This window comes from Triplophysa dalaica, chromosome 5, assembly GCF_015846415.1.
Source record: "Triplophysa dalaica isolate WHDGS20190420 chromosome 5, ASM1584641v1, whole genome shotgun sequence".
NCBI classification, from domain to species: domain Eukaryota; kingdom Metazoa; phylum Chordata; class Actinopteri; order Cypriniformes; family Nemacheilidae; genus Triplophysa; species Triplophysa dalaica.
Genome location: NC_079546.1, coordinates 11,023,557 through 11,039,497, shown reverse-complemented (window position 1 = coordinate 11,039,497; position 15,941 = coordinate 11,023,557). Strand labels below are relative to the sequence as shown.

The following is a 15,941-nucleotide window of genomic DNA, read 5'->3' as shown; positions in this document are numbered from 1 at the left end:
GTCGTCCTGAGTGACACAACAAAAGGGAGAAACATGAATTAATAGATTCAAAATTTGTGACTGTCATGAACTGCTGTCATATGTTACTATTTCTCATACTGGAAAATGTCCAATTAAAGATGTGTGTATGTGTGAAAAGGGCTATTTTTACACGGCTCGTTGGAATGCTTGATTCTGATTGGCCAGTCGCGACATTTCCAGGTTCGTTATTTCCAGATAACAACCTCTCAACACTAATTACACACGGTAACACGGATGCAGCAAATCATTTTGACAGTTTTTTTTGACAAATGAAATATAAATATGTCTTTCAATAACACATATGACATTATATTTACAAATGATTAAACCAAATCGCCTGTTCGTTACATTTGAACGCCGTTTCTTACCTTAAAACTCGAAAGGAAACTGCTTTTCCTGGCGAAAGGTCGGCATTCGGTAAAAATGAGCTACTCAAATATTTCAAATTCACATTTCATGTCCAGTTTTTTCCTCATGTGGAAAGTAGGCGTGTAATTACCGGGATGATGTACAGGCAGCGGGCTGTTAACGCGAAATAAGCCCCTTCAGTGTGATACAGTGTCCGATCACCTGTCAGGGCTTATTTCTGCAATAACAACCGGCTGCCTGTACATTGTCCCTAACATAACACATTGTGTATCATACCTGTTCGATTAGAGACCCAAATAGTGTTTTCTGTTGATATGTGACTGGAGTTTCCCGATGTGAGCGTCAGGGGATTTGCCACTGAAAGCTGAAATGACACAATCACAAAAATAAGAGATTAAATGCTCATGCTTGCTCTCAGAGGTTTAAAAGTCACCTATACAGTACAGATACATGTGTGTAGCAGTTGTTGTGAAATAAACCGTATGAAATGTAAAACTCCGACAACTTAATAGGATATAACAAACAATATAATCTCTAGCTTAGCTCCAGCAGATACCGTGAATACATCAGAAATATCTGATGACTGTGAACCTCAACACTCAAGTAAGACACATTCATCCTTCCCAGAATTCATTTCTCTATCACACTCTGTCTCACTCATACACGTACACACTTTCATTTCCTGGTTCTCACAAGCTGTCACGTTTTGTGCAGACACTTCATGTTGATTCGCATGTCTGTGCTCTCATTTTGTCTATGTGTGTGTGCTTGTAAGACCATCCCTAGGAATGAATACACATCTAGCAAGACCGTTTCTGAGAGCTGTCACACTGGATGTCAACCTCTTAGCCTGTTAAAATGATTGACACTCAGGAGGGTGTGGCCAGCTGTCAGCAAGCATGAATTGAGCAAACCAACTGCTAACACAAGCATCACTTTTACTATAACACAGTGTCATGACTTTGACCGAAACCCTTACCTATGTATTCAAATGCGACATGTTATTCTGCCAACACATTTGAACGACATTTTTTATTCATGCAGATCGTTGGGGAGAAATGTGAAAATCTTAAGGGATGGATTCTTTGGAAACCGACAAGTAAATAATAATTAAGCAACTGCCCAGAAAAGCCTAGCAACTACTGAAACATCCTAGAGCAGTGGTTCTCAACAGGGGGTCCCAGCTGATTTCCAAGAGGCCGGGAGATGACCAATATTTTAAAATGAGCATTAAAATACTAAAAAGAAACAAAATTCATATTATTATTGTCATGAAGTGTTTTAAGTTAATGTTAAAGGGATAGTTCACCCAAAAATTTAATGTCAACATCTACTAAAAGATATTTGGAAGAATATCAGTAATTTTCAGTTCCGAGACATCGTTGACTACCATAGTAGGAAGAATTAAATGGTAGTCAAAGATGCCAAAGAACACTTTGTTTTCCTAAATTCTTCAAAATATCTCATTATGTGTTCAACAGAAATAAAACGTACAATATTTTTTCCAACTATGGTAGTGGACAGTGTCACAGAACTGAAACTTGGCAACATTCTTCCAAATATCTTTCTCTGTGTTCATTGAAACAAAGAATTGTATAAAGGTTTGAAACAACCCATAAATGATGACAGATTCGTTTTTGGATAGACTATCCCTTTAAGCTCTAAAATATTATATTGGGTAGAATATTTGTGGTTTTGTGAGTTGGAGGGGGGCCTTTGAATATTGTTGAATACAATAGGGGGCCTTGGAGTCAAAAATGTTGAGGAACCCTGCCATAGAGGCTCAGAGATATGCTAAAAACATACAGCATGGTGTTCAGGAATGCAATTTGAGGAAGTTTAACAAAACCAAGAACACTTTTGGGAAAATATTAAGCATTATGAAGCCTGCTGAAAACACCATATTAACATATGATTGATGGAGCGATACTGTAGTAAATGAGGATGTTAATAATAACAGAAGCGTGTATGTGTTGAGATAAAATCACACACTGATACAATACATAAATCTGTGTTTATCAGTGGGAATGAACAAGAGAAGAATCTAAAAAAAATGAAAGTCCTCCACAGCTTGGTAATTTGGTGGCTAATGTTTGTGTTCGTTTATGGCGTCTGTTATCATCATTGTTATTTACATCCCTCAGGAACTTTTGCCTCAGCGAAAACAAGTATGAAGCTTTTATTATCTACAGCACTTCATTGTGCACTCGGATGTCTCCTCTTTCTTTTAGAAGTCACTGGTTGTGAGATCACAGTCTGTTCCTCTGTACTGGTGTGATGACATCTTTGAATCTCTTTCGGGACTGTTGGTTTTAGTTGCATATAATGGGCCACTTGGGACTGTGTGGCTCATCTTGTGTGACGGGCTTGAAGAATTTCGCTCTTAAAGGCACTACCACTTTAACATTTGTGCTCTGTAGGCTTGCATAAGAGTTTATCTCAATCATGAGGAGATTCTTTTAAGCCACTGAGACCATGAACAAATCGACAGAAGATGTGTATACTCTGCAGGATGGGCAGGATGTCACACAGTGAAGGCATTAAAGGGACAGTTCACCCAAAAATGAAAATTGCCTTCTTGTCATTTCAAACCTGCATGACTTTCTTTCTTCTGCAGAACACAAAAGAAGATGTTTTGAAGAAAGTTGGTAACTGAACAGCGTTGGCACCCATTCACTTCTATTGTACGGACACAAAACCAATGCAAGTGAAAGGGTGCCAGTTACCAACATTCTTCAAAATATCTTCTTTAGTGTTCTGTGGAAGAAAGAAAGTCATAAAGGGTTTGAAATGACTAGAGGGTGAGAAAGCGATGACAGAATTTCCATTTTTGGGTGAACTGTCGCTTTAATGGATCCATCACCCCTGCAGAGAAAAACTAGCTCAACATCTGCGTAACGAAAGAGTTTGTGAAGAATTTGCATATCCTTCTATCACATGGCATTGTGCGTGAAACAGACGGTGTGATATATATTCAAACTGACCTTCACTTTTACCTTTTGTTGCTGCTGCAGTTTTTTTGGTTTTCTGCACATTTTTGCAATGCTGTCTCAAAGCCTGGAGGTGTCACACCTTTACATTAACATTTCCAATTGTGCCAAATCCTCCTGCGTTCTACCATATCGTCTGGTTCTAAGCTAAATATCCCGCTGTGGGATGAAACAAGAAAGAAACGACCCCTACTTGAATCATAGCTTTGCAATTGTTCCTTCGCACAGCTTTGCATTAAACACCTCTGCAGAAGACCACAGATCTCAGAAAACACGCTCGAGTAGGAGGAAAGGTTTAAGATGAAGATCTTTCCGAAACAATTGCACCTCAGAGAAGAGGCGTTAAGACAGTAGTCAACTGTTATGTTTCATATTGAACACAAGGTGGGTCAATGTGAAGATGCTTAGAAACAAGAAGTCAGGCTCACACCTTTTATTGAACAGCTCGGGATTCTGGATCTTTGCATCTGTGTCATACACAAAGTGCTCCTGGGAGATGGTGACAGTGTTGTCAAGACTGTCGTTCTTGCTGATGGTGACGACAGGGTAACCCATCTGCAGGGTCCAACGGTGCATGACCTCTGTGATGTTGATGTCCTTCCCCTCCCTCTGCATGGCCTGTGACGCAAAACATCAGACGCCGGCAAATTAATAACACACAAATTTAAACTGGGTCCTCCTTGTCTTCAAGCAATAAAAGCAAAGTAAATAAAAACTCAGTCAGGACGTTTAATTAAAAACTCACAGTAAGTAATTAAACTACTGATCTCTTAAACCGCCGTGTGGAAGCATCATCACGAGCAGCAATTTCTAGTTTATCTAATATCTCTGTGTGGGAATGAGGCTTGTAAAGGAGCAGAATTAGATTTATAAGTCTGATTTCTTCACTGCAAGCTAAAGCATAAAACTGAATCTCACGGTTCATTAATGTGAACTGCTCGTAATGTTTCGTCCCTGAGGGAAATATACAGTTTTCTACACACCGTTCCTCTTTATTCTTTCAAATGCTACTATAAATGCATTCAGCACGGTCGACCACTTGCACTTTTGTGTGTAAATTGTTTTCAAAGGCTTTCGGAGTCGCCTTATTAAAGAGCATTTTAATGTATCAAGGATATATTGTCAACATAGTTCCAGCTGGTGTGAGACAGAAACGAAGTGCTCTGTCACCAACCTGATCAGATCAGTGAAGCATGTTCTCGACTATATCTCGGACATCCATGCTTATGATCGCTGACACTTTGTGAGCTGAGTAATAGAGAGAATGTGATTGAAGGGTGAGGCAGTGCATCAAAGGAAATATTCACAAGTGTATGTTTTTCAACTGGTGTGTCGCAAGACAGTTCTAAGTGGGTCGTGGAGTGGACACACTAACATCAACAACAAAAAACGTAATTCTAAGTGTTTTTCTAATCCAAGACTTTTATTTTGAAAGACGTGCATGAAAGTGTTGGGAGATGCCTGAGCGAGTGAGGGCTGGCTGTCCCAATTCAATATCTGTGTTTAGGTTAGATGTTGAAAGTGTCATTATTCTAACGTTTTTTTCTTAACTTGTTACGAAATAAAAAGTCTTTCACCTCAGAAAAAACAAACCTGTCAGACGTTATTCAGTGCTTTACTCAAGCAAATGTAGCGGCTATACATGTAATTTGCGTGTGGGAGAGGTGGGACATGTCCCCACCACTTTTTGGGGAGAAATAAAGGAGTGATTTGTTTGGTTAGGGGCCATTAACATCTAAAATTCTTGGAAAACGCAGGATGCGTCGCTTTTGGAACACATTTGTAAGTTGCGGAAGACAGAGTGCCACGACTCTGTTTTCCAGTATGAAATGGGTGCATCATCTGCGCTCATGGCACTTGCTTGTGCTTCCAGTGTACAAGCACAAAAACGTGTAAACCAATGAACACGTGTCATTTTTAGTTATAGGAATAAACCGCAAACAGCCAAGTCGAAAAGTGGAGTAGCCAATGGACAACGAGTAAGTACAGAAAAAAATTATTAAAGTAATGTTTTGTCATCTCTGTCCCCAACAATTTTCAAAACAGAGTTACGCCACTGGTGGATAGTATTTTAGTATTAGTCAATTTTTTAAACAAACTACATAAGACATGATATTTCCTATAGTGGGTCGCGACGTGACGACCATGACAAAATGTTGGTCTCGTGACAAGACCAGTTGAGAACCACTGCTCTGAGATGGTCATGCCAAATTTATTATTAACAGAATACGGATAATAGTTGTAAATAAAATTGCCAGAATCAGACAGCAGCCAGTTTATATTTGAAGTATGTACGTATACACATCTAGATTCAGCAGACTTTCCATGTTAAAGGTGATCAAATTTCTGAATCGATATTTGAACTTCACCAGTATCAAGTGCTACACGTTAAGAGCTAAAGTAAATAACCCATCTTATAAATTAAACTATTTCCACTTGGCTTTCTAAGAAAAAGAAAAACACTTTCCATGATGATTTGAGTAGGTGTTGTCGATCAGCATAAGTTCATGGTGTATAAGAGCTGTTATATAATGACCTCTGATTTATTCTGTATGCGGTGGAGGAATCTGCCTGCAGGAGATATTCTGGCTGAAATTAACGAGAATAATTTAACATCAACACAATCTGAAATGTGTAAAATCTTACCGCTGAGAATTTGTTCCACAAGTCATCTCTCGCTGCATTTCTGTACATGTACGTCACCAAGTAATCCTGCAAACAGACACAGACACATGTTTACCTATTTAAATCAGGTTTTGAATTCAATTAAAAATGGGAATATATAATTGACTCTGGAATTGCTAACATTTCAGCAAAAGCAGGGGGTAATGAAGATATGTTGCCTCGTATTTCATGCGTTTAAACTAAATGGAAATACAAGAGAAATCAGTGAAATATGCAGCATACGTAACATCACCCATGGGCTTCAGTTCACTGATAAAACACTTCACCTCTCAAACAAACTCTACATTATCACTGACTCCATTCTGCCCTACAGTATCAGTGATACAGGTGATGACCGACATGAAGAAAGAGTCTGATCCTTGAGTGCACATTTATCATTCATCTGATCAATATCTGGAGGAAACGTCTGCAGTATGAGATTCCTCGATAACTCTCGAGTGACCGTGAGAGATAAACCCCTCCACTGTAATCCGCTCTCTGTTGCTGGTGTCAAGAGACCCTGTTGAACAAATATAACACAGACCACAGTGATCCTGCACAGCTACTGATTCTCAAAACTACACCATTTATGGTCTGAAAGCATGAGGCTTAAATTCACTACACACCCTACTGAGCATTCAGAGAGTCTTAGGACTAAGTTTGGAACAGAAGCACATTAAGATCATCAGTGCAGCTATAGTCTGAATGCCAAGTGAACATGCGGTTCAATCAAGTCTGTGATTCGGCTGTCAAAGTTTGTTGTCATTATTTTGACACTGATGTGTTCTGCTCACTGCCAATGTGAAAACAAATCAATCCTTTACTAAAGACAGCATGGTAATATGAACATAGTGTCAGGGGCGCCGGAGCGGAAGTAATAATAGACATTAATTACAAGGGTCATGCGGAGGGGAAGGGGATGTCACTAGAGTCTATAACCTGACAAATCACCACAATGTCATACATATTTAATAAACACTCTTCCACAGACTTGAATAAACAATATACTTGCAAAAAGTGAGATTTATAAAATATAAGTAAAAAAAAGATTTGAGATGTATGCATAATCTGAAAACTGAGAAAATATCCTTTTTCTGTTGATGTATGGTTTGTTAATGATGATATTTGGCTGAGATACAACTATTTGAAATAAAAGGTTTTCTTTTGCATTATTGAAAAGTTAGACGTACACACGACAACGTTATCAAAACAATCCGCTGTGACGAGCAGGCTAAGGGCCAATCAGCGTCGTCATGGAAACCAAGCAATTACGCCATACCTGTTGCACGTCGTCAGCAGCTGAGGTGCATCAAGGGCACGCTTTATAAGCAGCAGAGGAACAGGAAGAAAGGGGAACTTGTTATCCTGAGAACCTCTTGATGACTAACCGTGTGCATGTTTCTTTGCTACAGAATCCAACGGCTGAAGACGAGCAGACTCTCTTGCACGATTGCCCACTCACGGATCACTCTGCACGCACGGGACTTCCACGGACCACACCACGGACGGAGATAGGAGCTAATTCCCTTTTGTTCACCAGCTTCACCAAATTCACGTTTGTCACTTTCAATAAATCTCCCTCCGGGACGTGTAAAATTACAGTACTGTGTCTGTTGTGCTTTCTGCCCGTCACAGTTGGTGGAGAATGCAGGCATAGCACAGCACAGCTGTTAATTTCATCTGATATTTGTCCTCAGGAAAATCTCTCTCTCTCTCTCCATTTTGTCTACGGGAGACAGCAACCAGTGAGATGGAAGAGCTTATCCGGCGCCTCACGGAAATATCTGCCCGACAGATGCAGGTATCCGAGCAGATGAGTCACCGACAGGAGAGAGTGGAACAAATTCTCGAAGCCATGACTAGCGCCTCGTCCCAAATTCCGCTCCCGGAAGCCAGAGGTACCGCCCACCGCCATTTGACCAAGCTGACGGAGCTGGACAGCGTGGACGCTTTCCTACATACCTTTGAAGTGATAGCAACGCGGGAAGCCTGGGATAAGCGTGAGTGGTCACGGATCCTGGCGCCCTTCCTGACGGGAGAAGCCCAGCAGGCCTACTATGCTCTCCAGCCGCCACAGAATGACGACTACGAAAGTCTGAAGGCTGAAATCCTTGCCCGGGTGGGTTTATCACCAATAGCAGCCGCTCAACAATTTCATCAATGGGCGTATGATGAGCGCCGTCCAGTCCGGATCCAAGCAGCGCAGTTAGCACGATTGGCGAACCTCTGGCTGATGGCGGAGGAACCTACGGCAGCACAGGTGGCTGAAAAAATCATCATAGACCGGCTGCTGCGAGCCCTGCCACGCCGTTTCAGGCGATCCGTAGGCATGCGGAATCCCAGTTCCCTCAGAGACCTGGTCGAGGCCGTGGAATTGGCGGATGCAACGCTTGCCCGGGATGGAGGAGAGAGAGCGGTAGGCACACCCCGGAGGGGGGTTCAGGAATGGCGACTGCAGGAGGGTACCTCACAGCCCGGCAACAGACCCCCAGCCCCTACTCCACAGGATGAGCCCATGCCCACAGAGGCGCCGTTTCCAGCACCAAGGGCCTGGTTAGCAGGGTGTAGTGCACACCAAAAGTTTCCTTCCGGGGCTCCGGAACGGATGGTGCGGGTCGATGGGAAATCGATGAAAGCCGTCCTCGATTCTGGCAGCTCGGTGACTCTACTCCGCGCCGACGTCCTACCCCCAGAGAAAGAGAAGACCTCTTGGCTACCCATAACCTGTGTCCACGGGGAGACCCGAGACGTCTGGAGTTGCCTAGTCGAGATCGCCGCCAAACCTGGATCATGGCCGATAGAGGTGGGAGTCATCAAGGACTTACCGGTCCAGGTGTTGCTAGGCAGAGATTGGCCAGGATTCGACCAGCTCCTCGCTATGGCGGTGCAACCCGGCCCCAGGAAACCTAGTTATCCCCAACGTCGACGTGCACCGAGACCGAGACCGAAACCCGCACTGTTGGCATCCGGAAGTAACCCAGGAGGTGAGTCGGGACCTCCGCCCTCTAACCCATTTGTTGATCTGTTTAAAGGTATAACGGAAGGAGGATCATTTGGGAAAGAACAAAGAGAAGATGACCGACTCCGACACTGCTGGAACCAGGTACGAGTGGTAGATGAGGAAATACGGATCCCGGCTCCTCATCCGACCCCATATTTCAGAATTGACAAGGGTCTGTTGTACTGTGTCGCCCAGAGACGGGGGGAGGAGAAAACCTTACTGGTGGTACCAAAGAGCAAGGCTGGCATCATCATGGAGTTAGCACATGTGCATCCGATGGCAGGACACTTAGGCGCCACCAACACTGCCCAGCGCATACGCGACCGTTTCCATTGGCCTGGACTGGAAACAGAAGTGAAGAGGTTTTGCCAAAGTTGTCCGACATGCCAAAAGACGTCCCCACACCGACCCCCCCCCAGCCCTCTCATCCCATTACCCATCATAGAGGTACCCTTCTCACGGATTGGTCTGGATTTGGTGGGGCCACTGCCGAGGTCTGCCCGTGGCCATGAACATATCCTGGTGATAGTAGATTATGCCACCCGGTATCCAGAAGCTGTACCCCTCCGGAAAGCTACAACTAAGGCCATCGCGAAGGAAATGTTCATGCTGTTTAGCCGAGTGGGAATCCCGTCTGAAATTTTGACGGACCAGGGGACACCGTTCATGTCTCGGCTGATGGCTGACCTCTGTCACCTCTTGAAGGTAAAACATCTCCGCACGTCAGTGTACCACCCCCAGACGGATGGCCTGGTGGAAAGGTTTAACCAAACATTGAAGAGGATGCTGCGGCGAGTGGTGGCAGAGGATGGGCGCGACTGGGACCTAATGCTCCCGTATGTCCTGTTTGGGGTCAGAGAGGTACCCCAGGCATCAACAGGTTTCACCCCGTTTGAACTGTTGTTCGGTCGGCAGCCACGAGGGTTGTTAGACGTAGCTAGAGATGCTTGGGAACAACAGCCAGCCCCACACAGAAGCGTGATCGAGCACGTCCAACACATGAGGGATCGAATCGACCGGGTGATGCCCCTCGTAAGGGAGCACCTCGTAGAGGCCCAGCGCGCCCAGAAAAGGTTATATGACCGGCCCGCCCAACCCAGAGAATTCCAACCCGGAGATCGAGTGCTTATTCTGACCCCTACATCAACTTCCAAGTTCCTAGCATCCTGGAGAGGACCATGCACCATCCTGGAGAAGGTGGGGCCGGTCACATACCGGGTCCGTCAGCCGGGACGAAGAAAAGAAGAACAGCTGTACCACATAAACCTCCTTAAAAGATGGATTGCTCCGCCCCCCCAGATGGCCGCCTTCGCAGCGACAGAGGCCCCGGTGGTACACATGGGAGAACAGCTGTCTCCCACACAAAAGACCGAGCTGAATACCCTGGTCCGTCAGTTCTCAGATGTGTTTCAGGAACGGCCCGGGCAGACCCATGTCATTCAACACGAGGTACGAACACCTCCAGGAGTACTCGTCCGGCAGCGGCCCTATCGAATCCCGGAAGCTCGTCGGCTGGCTATTGAGGAGGAAGTGACCAGGATGAAAGAACTGAAGGTGATTGAACCGTCGTGTAGCCCGTGGTCTAGCCCCATTGTCATGGTCCCAAAGCCCGACGGGTCACTCCGGTTCTGCAATGACTTCCGGCGCCTCAATGAGGTTTCCAGTTTTGATAGCTATCCTATGCCCCGGGTGGATGAACTGCTGGACCGTTTGGGTAAAGCGCGCTTTATATCCACATTAGATCTTACCAAGGGCTATTGGCAGGTGCCCTTGTCACCAGAGTCAAGGGAAAAGACGGCCTTTAGCACTCCGTCAGGTCACTGGCAGTACACAGTGCTGCCGTTTGGGCTACACGGGGCACCTGCCACGTTCCAAAGAATGATGGATATTTTGCTGCGGCCCCATCAAGAATACGCTGCTGCGTACATTGATGACCTGGTCATCCATTCGGGGTGTTGGGAGGAACACTTATTGAGGCTCCGGAAGGTCTTGCTGGAGCTTAGACGAGCGGGGCTGACCGCAAACCCAAGGAAGTGTCACCTGGGTCTAGCCGAGGCACAGTATCTTGGATTTCGAGTTGGACGCGGAATGATCCAACCTCAACCCAAGAAAGTAGAGGCCGTCCAGAAGGCACCCAGGCCCACGACGAAGACCCAGGTACGTGCCTTCCTTGGGTTGGCGGGCTACTATCGATGCTTCATCCCTGCTTTCTCTACTATAGCCAGTTCCCTGACCGACCTTACCAAAAAGGGGCAGCCGGAGAAAGTACAATGGACCAAAGAGGCGGAAAGTTCATTCCAGACTCTGAAGCAAGCGCTATCGTCCTCACCAGTTCTGCATGCACCGGACTTCGGCTCCCCCTTCACCTTGCAGACGGATGCCTCTGATACTGGAATAGGAGCCGTCCTCTCACAGACCAAGGATGGTGAGGAGCATCCAGTAGTGTATATAAGCAGGAAGCTTACTCCCGCAGAGACTCGGTATGCTACCGTTGAAAAGGAGGCCCTCGCTATTAAGTGGGCAGTCCTGGAGCTGAGGTACCACCTGCTAGGCCGAAAGTTTACGCTTGTCACTGATCATGCACCGTTGGTGTGGATGTCCAAGGCCAAGGATACGAATGCTCGAGTGACCAGATGGTTCCTTGCGCTCCAGGACTTCCATTTTGAAATCCAACACCGGGCGGGGGCCTCACACGGAAATGCAGATGGATTGTCTAGGATGTGGTCAGGTTTGGTGGTAAGGTCAGGGACATTCTCCCCCCAAAACCCTTGGGACCCTCATAGGAGGAGAAGGGGTACCAGGTCGACGCTTAGGGGGGGGGAGTGTGACGAGCAGGCTAAGGGCCAATCAGCGTCGTCATGGAAACCAAGCAATTACGCCATACCTGTTGCACGTCGTCAGCAGCTGAGGTGCATCAAGGGCACGCTTTATAAGCAGCAGAGGAACAGGAAGAAAGGGGAACTTGTTATCCTGAGAACCTCTTGATGACTAACCGTGTGCATGTTTCTTTGCTACAGAATCCAGCGGCTGAAGACGAGCAGACTCTCTTGCACGATTGCCCACTCACGGATCACTCTGCACGCACGGGACTTCCACGGACCACACCACGGACGGAGATAGGAGCTAATTCCCTTTTGTTCACCAGCTTCACCAAATTCACGTTTGTCACTTTCAATAAATCTCCCTCCGGGACGTGTAAAATTACAGTACTGTGTCTGTTGTGCTTTCTGCCCGTCACACCGCGTTTACACAGATCCGCAAAAATGACTAAAACGCTGTATTACACATGCCACGCCAGTAGTTGGCGACATCATTTATAAAGAAAAAATACCAGAGTTCCTGACGATTGATTGATGCTTTATTGGAAGGCGGACTTCCCACTATCTACTCGCCCTACTGGGTCTGATCCAAAAGTGCCGTTTAAAAACCCTTCATCGCCGTGAATGAGTGTTAAGATTTTGCTGTAGATAAAAAATTAATGTGTAGTAAACTATTGAGCAGCAATAAAAAACCCATGTAATCCGCCATTGTTGTTTTTTTTTCTTCTTCGTGGTGTTTGGGTGTACACGCGCATACCACACCCCCACATCAAATAAGCATGCGCACAACGTTGTTTTCTCATTCTTGCGTACTTCGTGGTTTAAACGGAAATGAGAACGCCGTGGTTTTCAAAAACTTGCACTTTGAAACAAGTTATCAGTCCCCTAAAACGCCGTTTCCATATGAATGGATAGCCAAATCGCATTAATTGTTTACGCTTTCACTTGAAAACGGTCTCGTGGAAAAGGCCCCTAAGGGTGAAAAAAACCCCTAAATATTGAGGAATTTTTTGACCCAAACAATTTTGGCTATTACTAAAAATGTTCCTGTGCTTCTTAAGACTGGGCGTGCTGTGCGGAAATGTGGCACTATTTAGATCAAACTAAAAAAGCAGACATGGATTGCAACTTTCCATATTTTACTTTTATCATCATAAATTGGAAAAACAGGACATGTTCTGTGCATAATGGCTGTGTGCACGGTTGACACGTACACATGGATGGTCCTAAAAAGAGTTGAACCCTGCCCAAAAAACACAATAGAAGATATAATGTATTTAATGGTTATAATGGGATTTGTATTTGGATTTAATGTAAAACTATAACGGTGTCCACTGGTATGTGTTCTATGGCAGATGGTAACCAAAAGACACAATTTAATCTATTGGAATGATGTCCAAAACATACTATAAAAACACATTTTGTAATGGTAAAAAGCTAATGGTCCAATATGCTATTCAATGGAGACCATAAGAATTTCTGTTGTTTCTATTGTTTCAACTTGTGTTTTACTAAACGTAGTATTTATTTAAATCACATAAAAACTAATATCTGTTAATAATGCATTTTTACTTGCATTTTCTGACAGTCACGGCTGTTTTTACAGAGGTCAGCATTAGCATGTGTTGCTGAGCTAATGCAAGACATCCAAATTGTATTTACAAAAGTACTCCAAAAGATTGATCATTTCAATATGCAAGTGCCATGGAGCTAAAACGACTTTTCTGGACAAATCTTCATCACATCAGCCACAGCAGTTCATAAATAATTCTTTATTTGTCTTCTTAAATGAGTTCCCTCAAAAGCAATCCAAAGAGAAATATGTGGACAATTTTCCTGCACATGAAAGTCATTTCCATTCAATAATTTCCATTCAAGTTGATTGTTTGGTGAAGTGTTGATCTATTCTCCCCATCTATAAGGGACAGACTTTCCATAAAAAAAGAAGAAATACAGAAGAAGCCAGATAAGAAAAAGAATACGGAAGAAATATATCTCGCACACACTCTTCCCGTCTTTCATTGTGTAAGGAAATTGAATGAAGGGGTATAAGATGATGTGTTCATAAGAAATTATAGGTCCACACCTCTTGGATCTCACGGCTGTCAGGTACCCACAGAGCAATTCATAAGTCAGAAATGTCAGTGTATGCAGCCAAAATGAGTACTTCCTTTGCTCTCATTTCATGATAGATCTGAAAATGGGTGTAGAAGAAATGGACCGAGATCAGAGAACTGTTCTATCAGTGCAGGTTCTCTTGGGCAAGCTATATGAGCTTCTAAACGCATTCAGACCTCAAATATGACTCCCACTATTTTGTAATAAAAAGCCTCCATATGTCTGTCATCACCAGCCCAGCCGGCATTTTTTCAATTAATGCCCTCACTGATGCCCTCAAAACTCACACACAGAGACAGACAGAGAGAGAGAGAGAGAGAGAGAGAGAGAGAGAGAGAGAGATGGTTAATGGTAGTCTGGGTGTCGACTACAGCGTGACTGCAGGTTAAGCATTCTGAACACAGAGCTGTCTCTCTTTTAGCTTTAATTATGCAGAGACACGGATGAGGAAAGAAGCTACACAGAGAACAAGAGAGAGAGACAGAAAGAGTGAAGCGAACCTGAAGAGAGAAAGACCAACGGTAGATGAAAGAGGATCGGTGTACCTCTGGCAGAAGTATATATGGCACATATGGAAAATTCTAAAAACATATGGACTTTCAAAGGCTTTAGAGTACCCTCTAAGGACGGAGTGATTTCAGTTTCATAGTAAAATGAGCCATGACACCACATGACATCAGTAGAAAAACATCAAACAGAACATTCACATACAATATGGAACCACTGTTTAGGTTAAGGTTTATTATTATAAGGGGTCTACAGTGATGAACTTCGAATAAGGTTCTATGCATATTCATGCAAAAACACATGAATAAACTTTTGCATTGAAAACATGTTTATGTGACCATAAACAAAGATATAAATTAAACAAGATGCTCCACGAATGGTGAGGAATGCAACGCTCAATATGGCCGCTCTAGCGAAGGAATGCTTGCCTTCCAGTAGAACGAGCCAATGGTCAATCAGTAAAGACTGACGATCGTCTGGGGCGGGGCTCTCGAGGGGCAAACCAAAGTTATGACCCAGTTCATGTCATCTTTAATCATTGATCGAAAACATGCCGTTTAATTGTGAGATATCTGGCTTACCCAATTCAAGTAGATAGGACTGTGGATTTGCTATGATGTAAAAACTGCTCAGAGGATTTGCAAACATGGCCGCTGAGTTCTATATAAAAAATAAAAAATACCAAAGCGAGAGAGCAACTATTGGCTTACATTGAGTCCTCTCTGAAACGCCTGCTGTCCCATGACATTAGCCAGCATACGGATCAAAGCGGCGCCCTGCACACATGCAATAGACACACATTCAATAAAAGATGATCATTTATATCCACAATTTGCATTTAGGAAAATATAGTTCAACTGACAATAAATGAAGTTATTTATTAACAGTAGACCTGCCTGCAGAAGTTTCTATAAAAAAGAGCTCCATAAAATATTCTGAGATGTTGTATCTGTGATCGGTCTCTTTATATGATATTAACAAGTCTCACAGCATCCAATTCCCATAAATTCCTCTTTACTCCACACCCCATTCATCCCAATCTGTGTGATCCGTCTTTTCCTGTTAGGTCTCAGACACTTGTGTGATATTACAGTTTGTAATGTGAAAAGGGGAAGTGTTGGGTGTCGGGATCAGAACAGTGTGACGGAAAGTTCATAACACCACATAACGTGTGGAAAAAAAGGAGGGTTGATGGCCCTCTGGAAACATCAATTACAAATAATCTATGGGTTGATTGACAGCTAACAAGGCCATTGGTTGAGGAAGGACTGATGGAGATGAAAAACCTATTTTATTTGTGTCTAGATCTTGATGGAGTACAAAAACATGTCCTTCTTGTTCTAATGTTCTAATGTTTTTCTGTGATATTAATGATGAGGTGGTTTATTTGTGTCCTTTAGTTATTTATAGTGCATTCTACTGAAGAAGGTTATTAAAAAAGCGTATGTGTAG

The 15,941-nt window shown here is 43.8% G+C and overlaps 1 protein-coding gene across 1 annotated transcript in view; it reads right to left on the bottom strand.

Moving 5' to 3' along the window:
- The window catches only part of LOC130421265 (thyrotropin-releasing hormone-degrading ectoenzyme-like), a 97,296-nt gene that overhangs the window by 12,243 nt on the left and 69,112 nt on the right, over positions 1–15,941 (bottom strand). Inside the window, 5 exon segments of the mRNA XM_056749062.1 lie at positions 667–741; positions 744–754; positions 3,811–3,998; positions 6,027–6,092; positions 15,200–15,265. Coding sequence (XP_056605040.1) covers positions 667–741; positions 744–754; positions 3,811–3,998; positions 6,027–6,092; positions 15,200–15,265 — 406 coding nt within the window.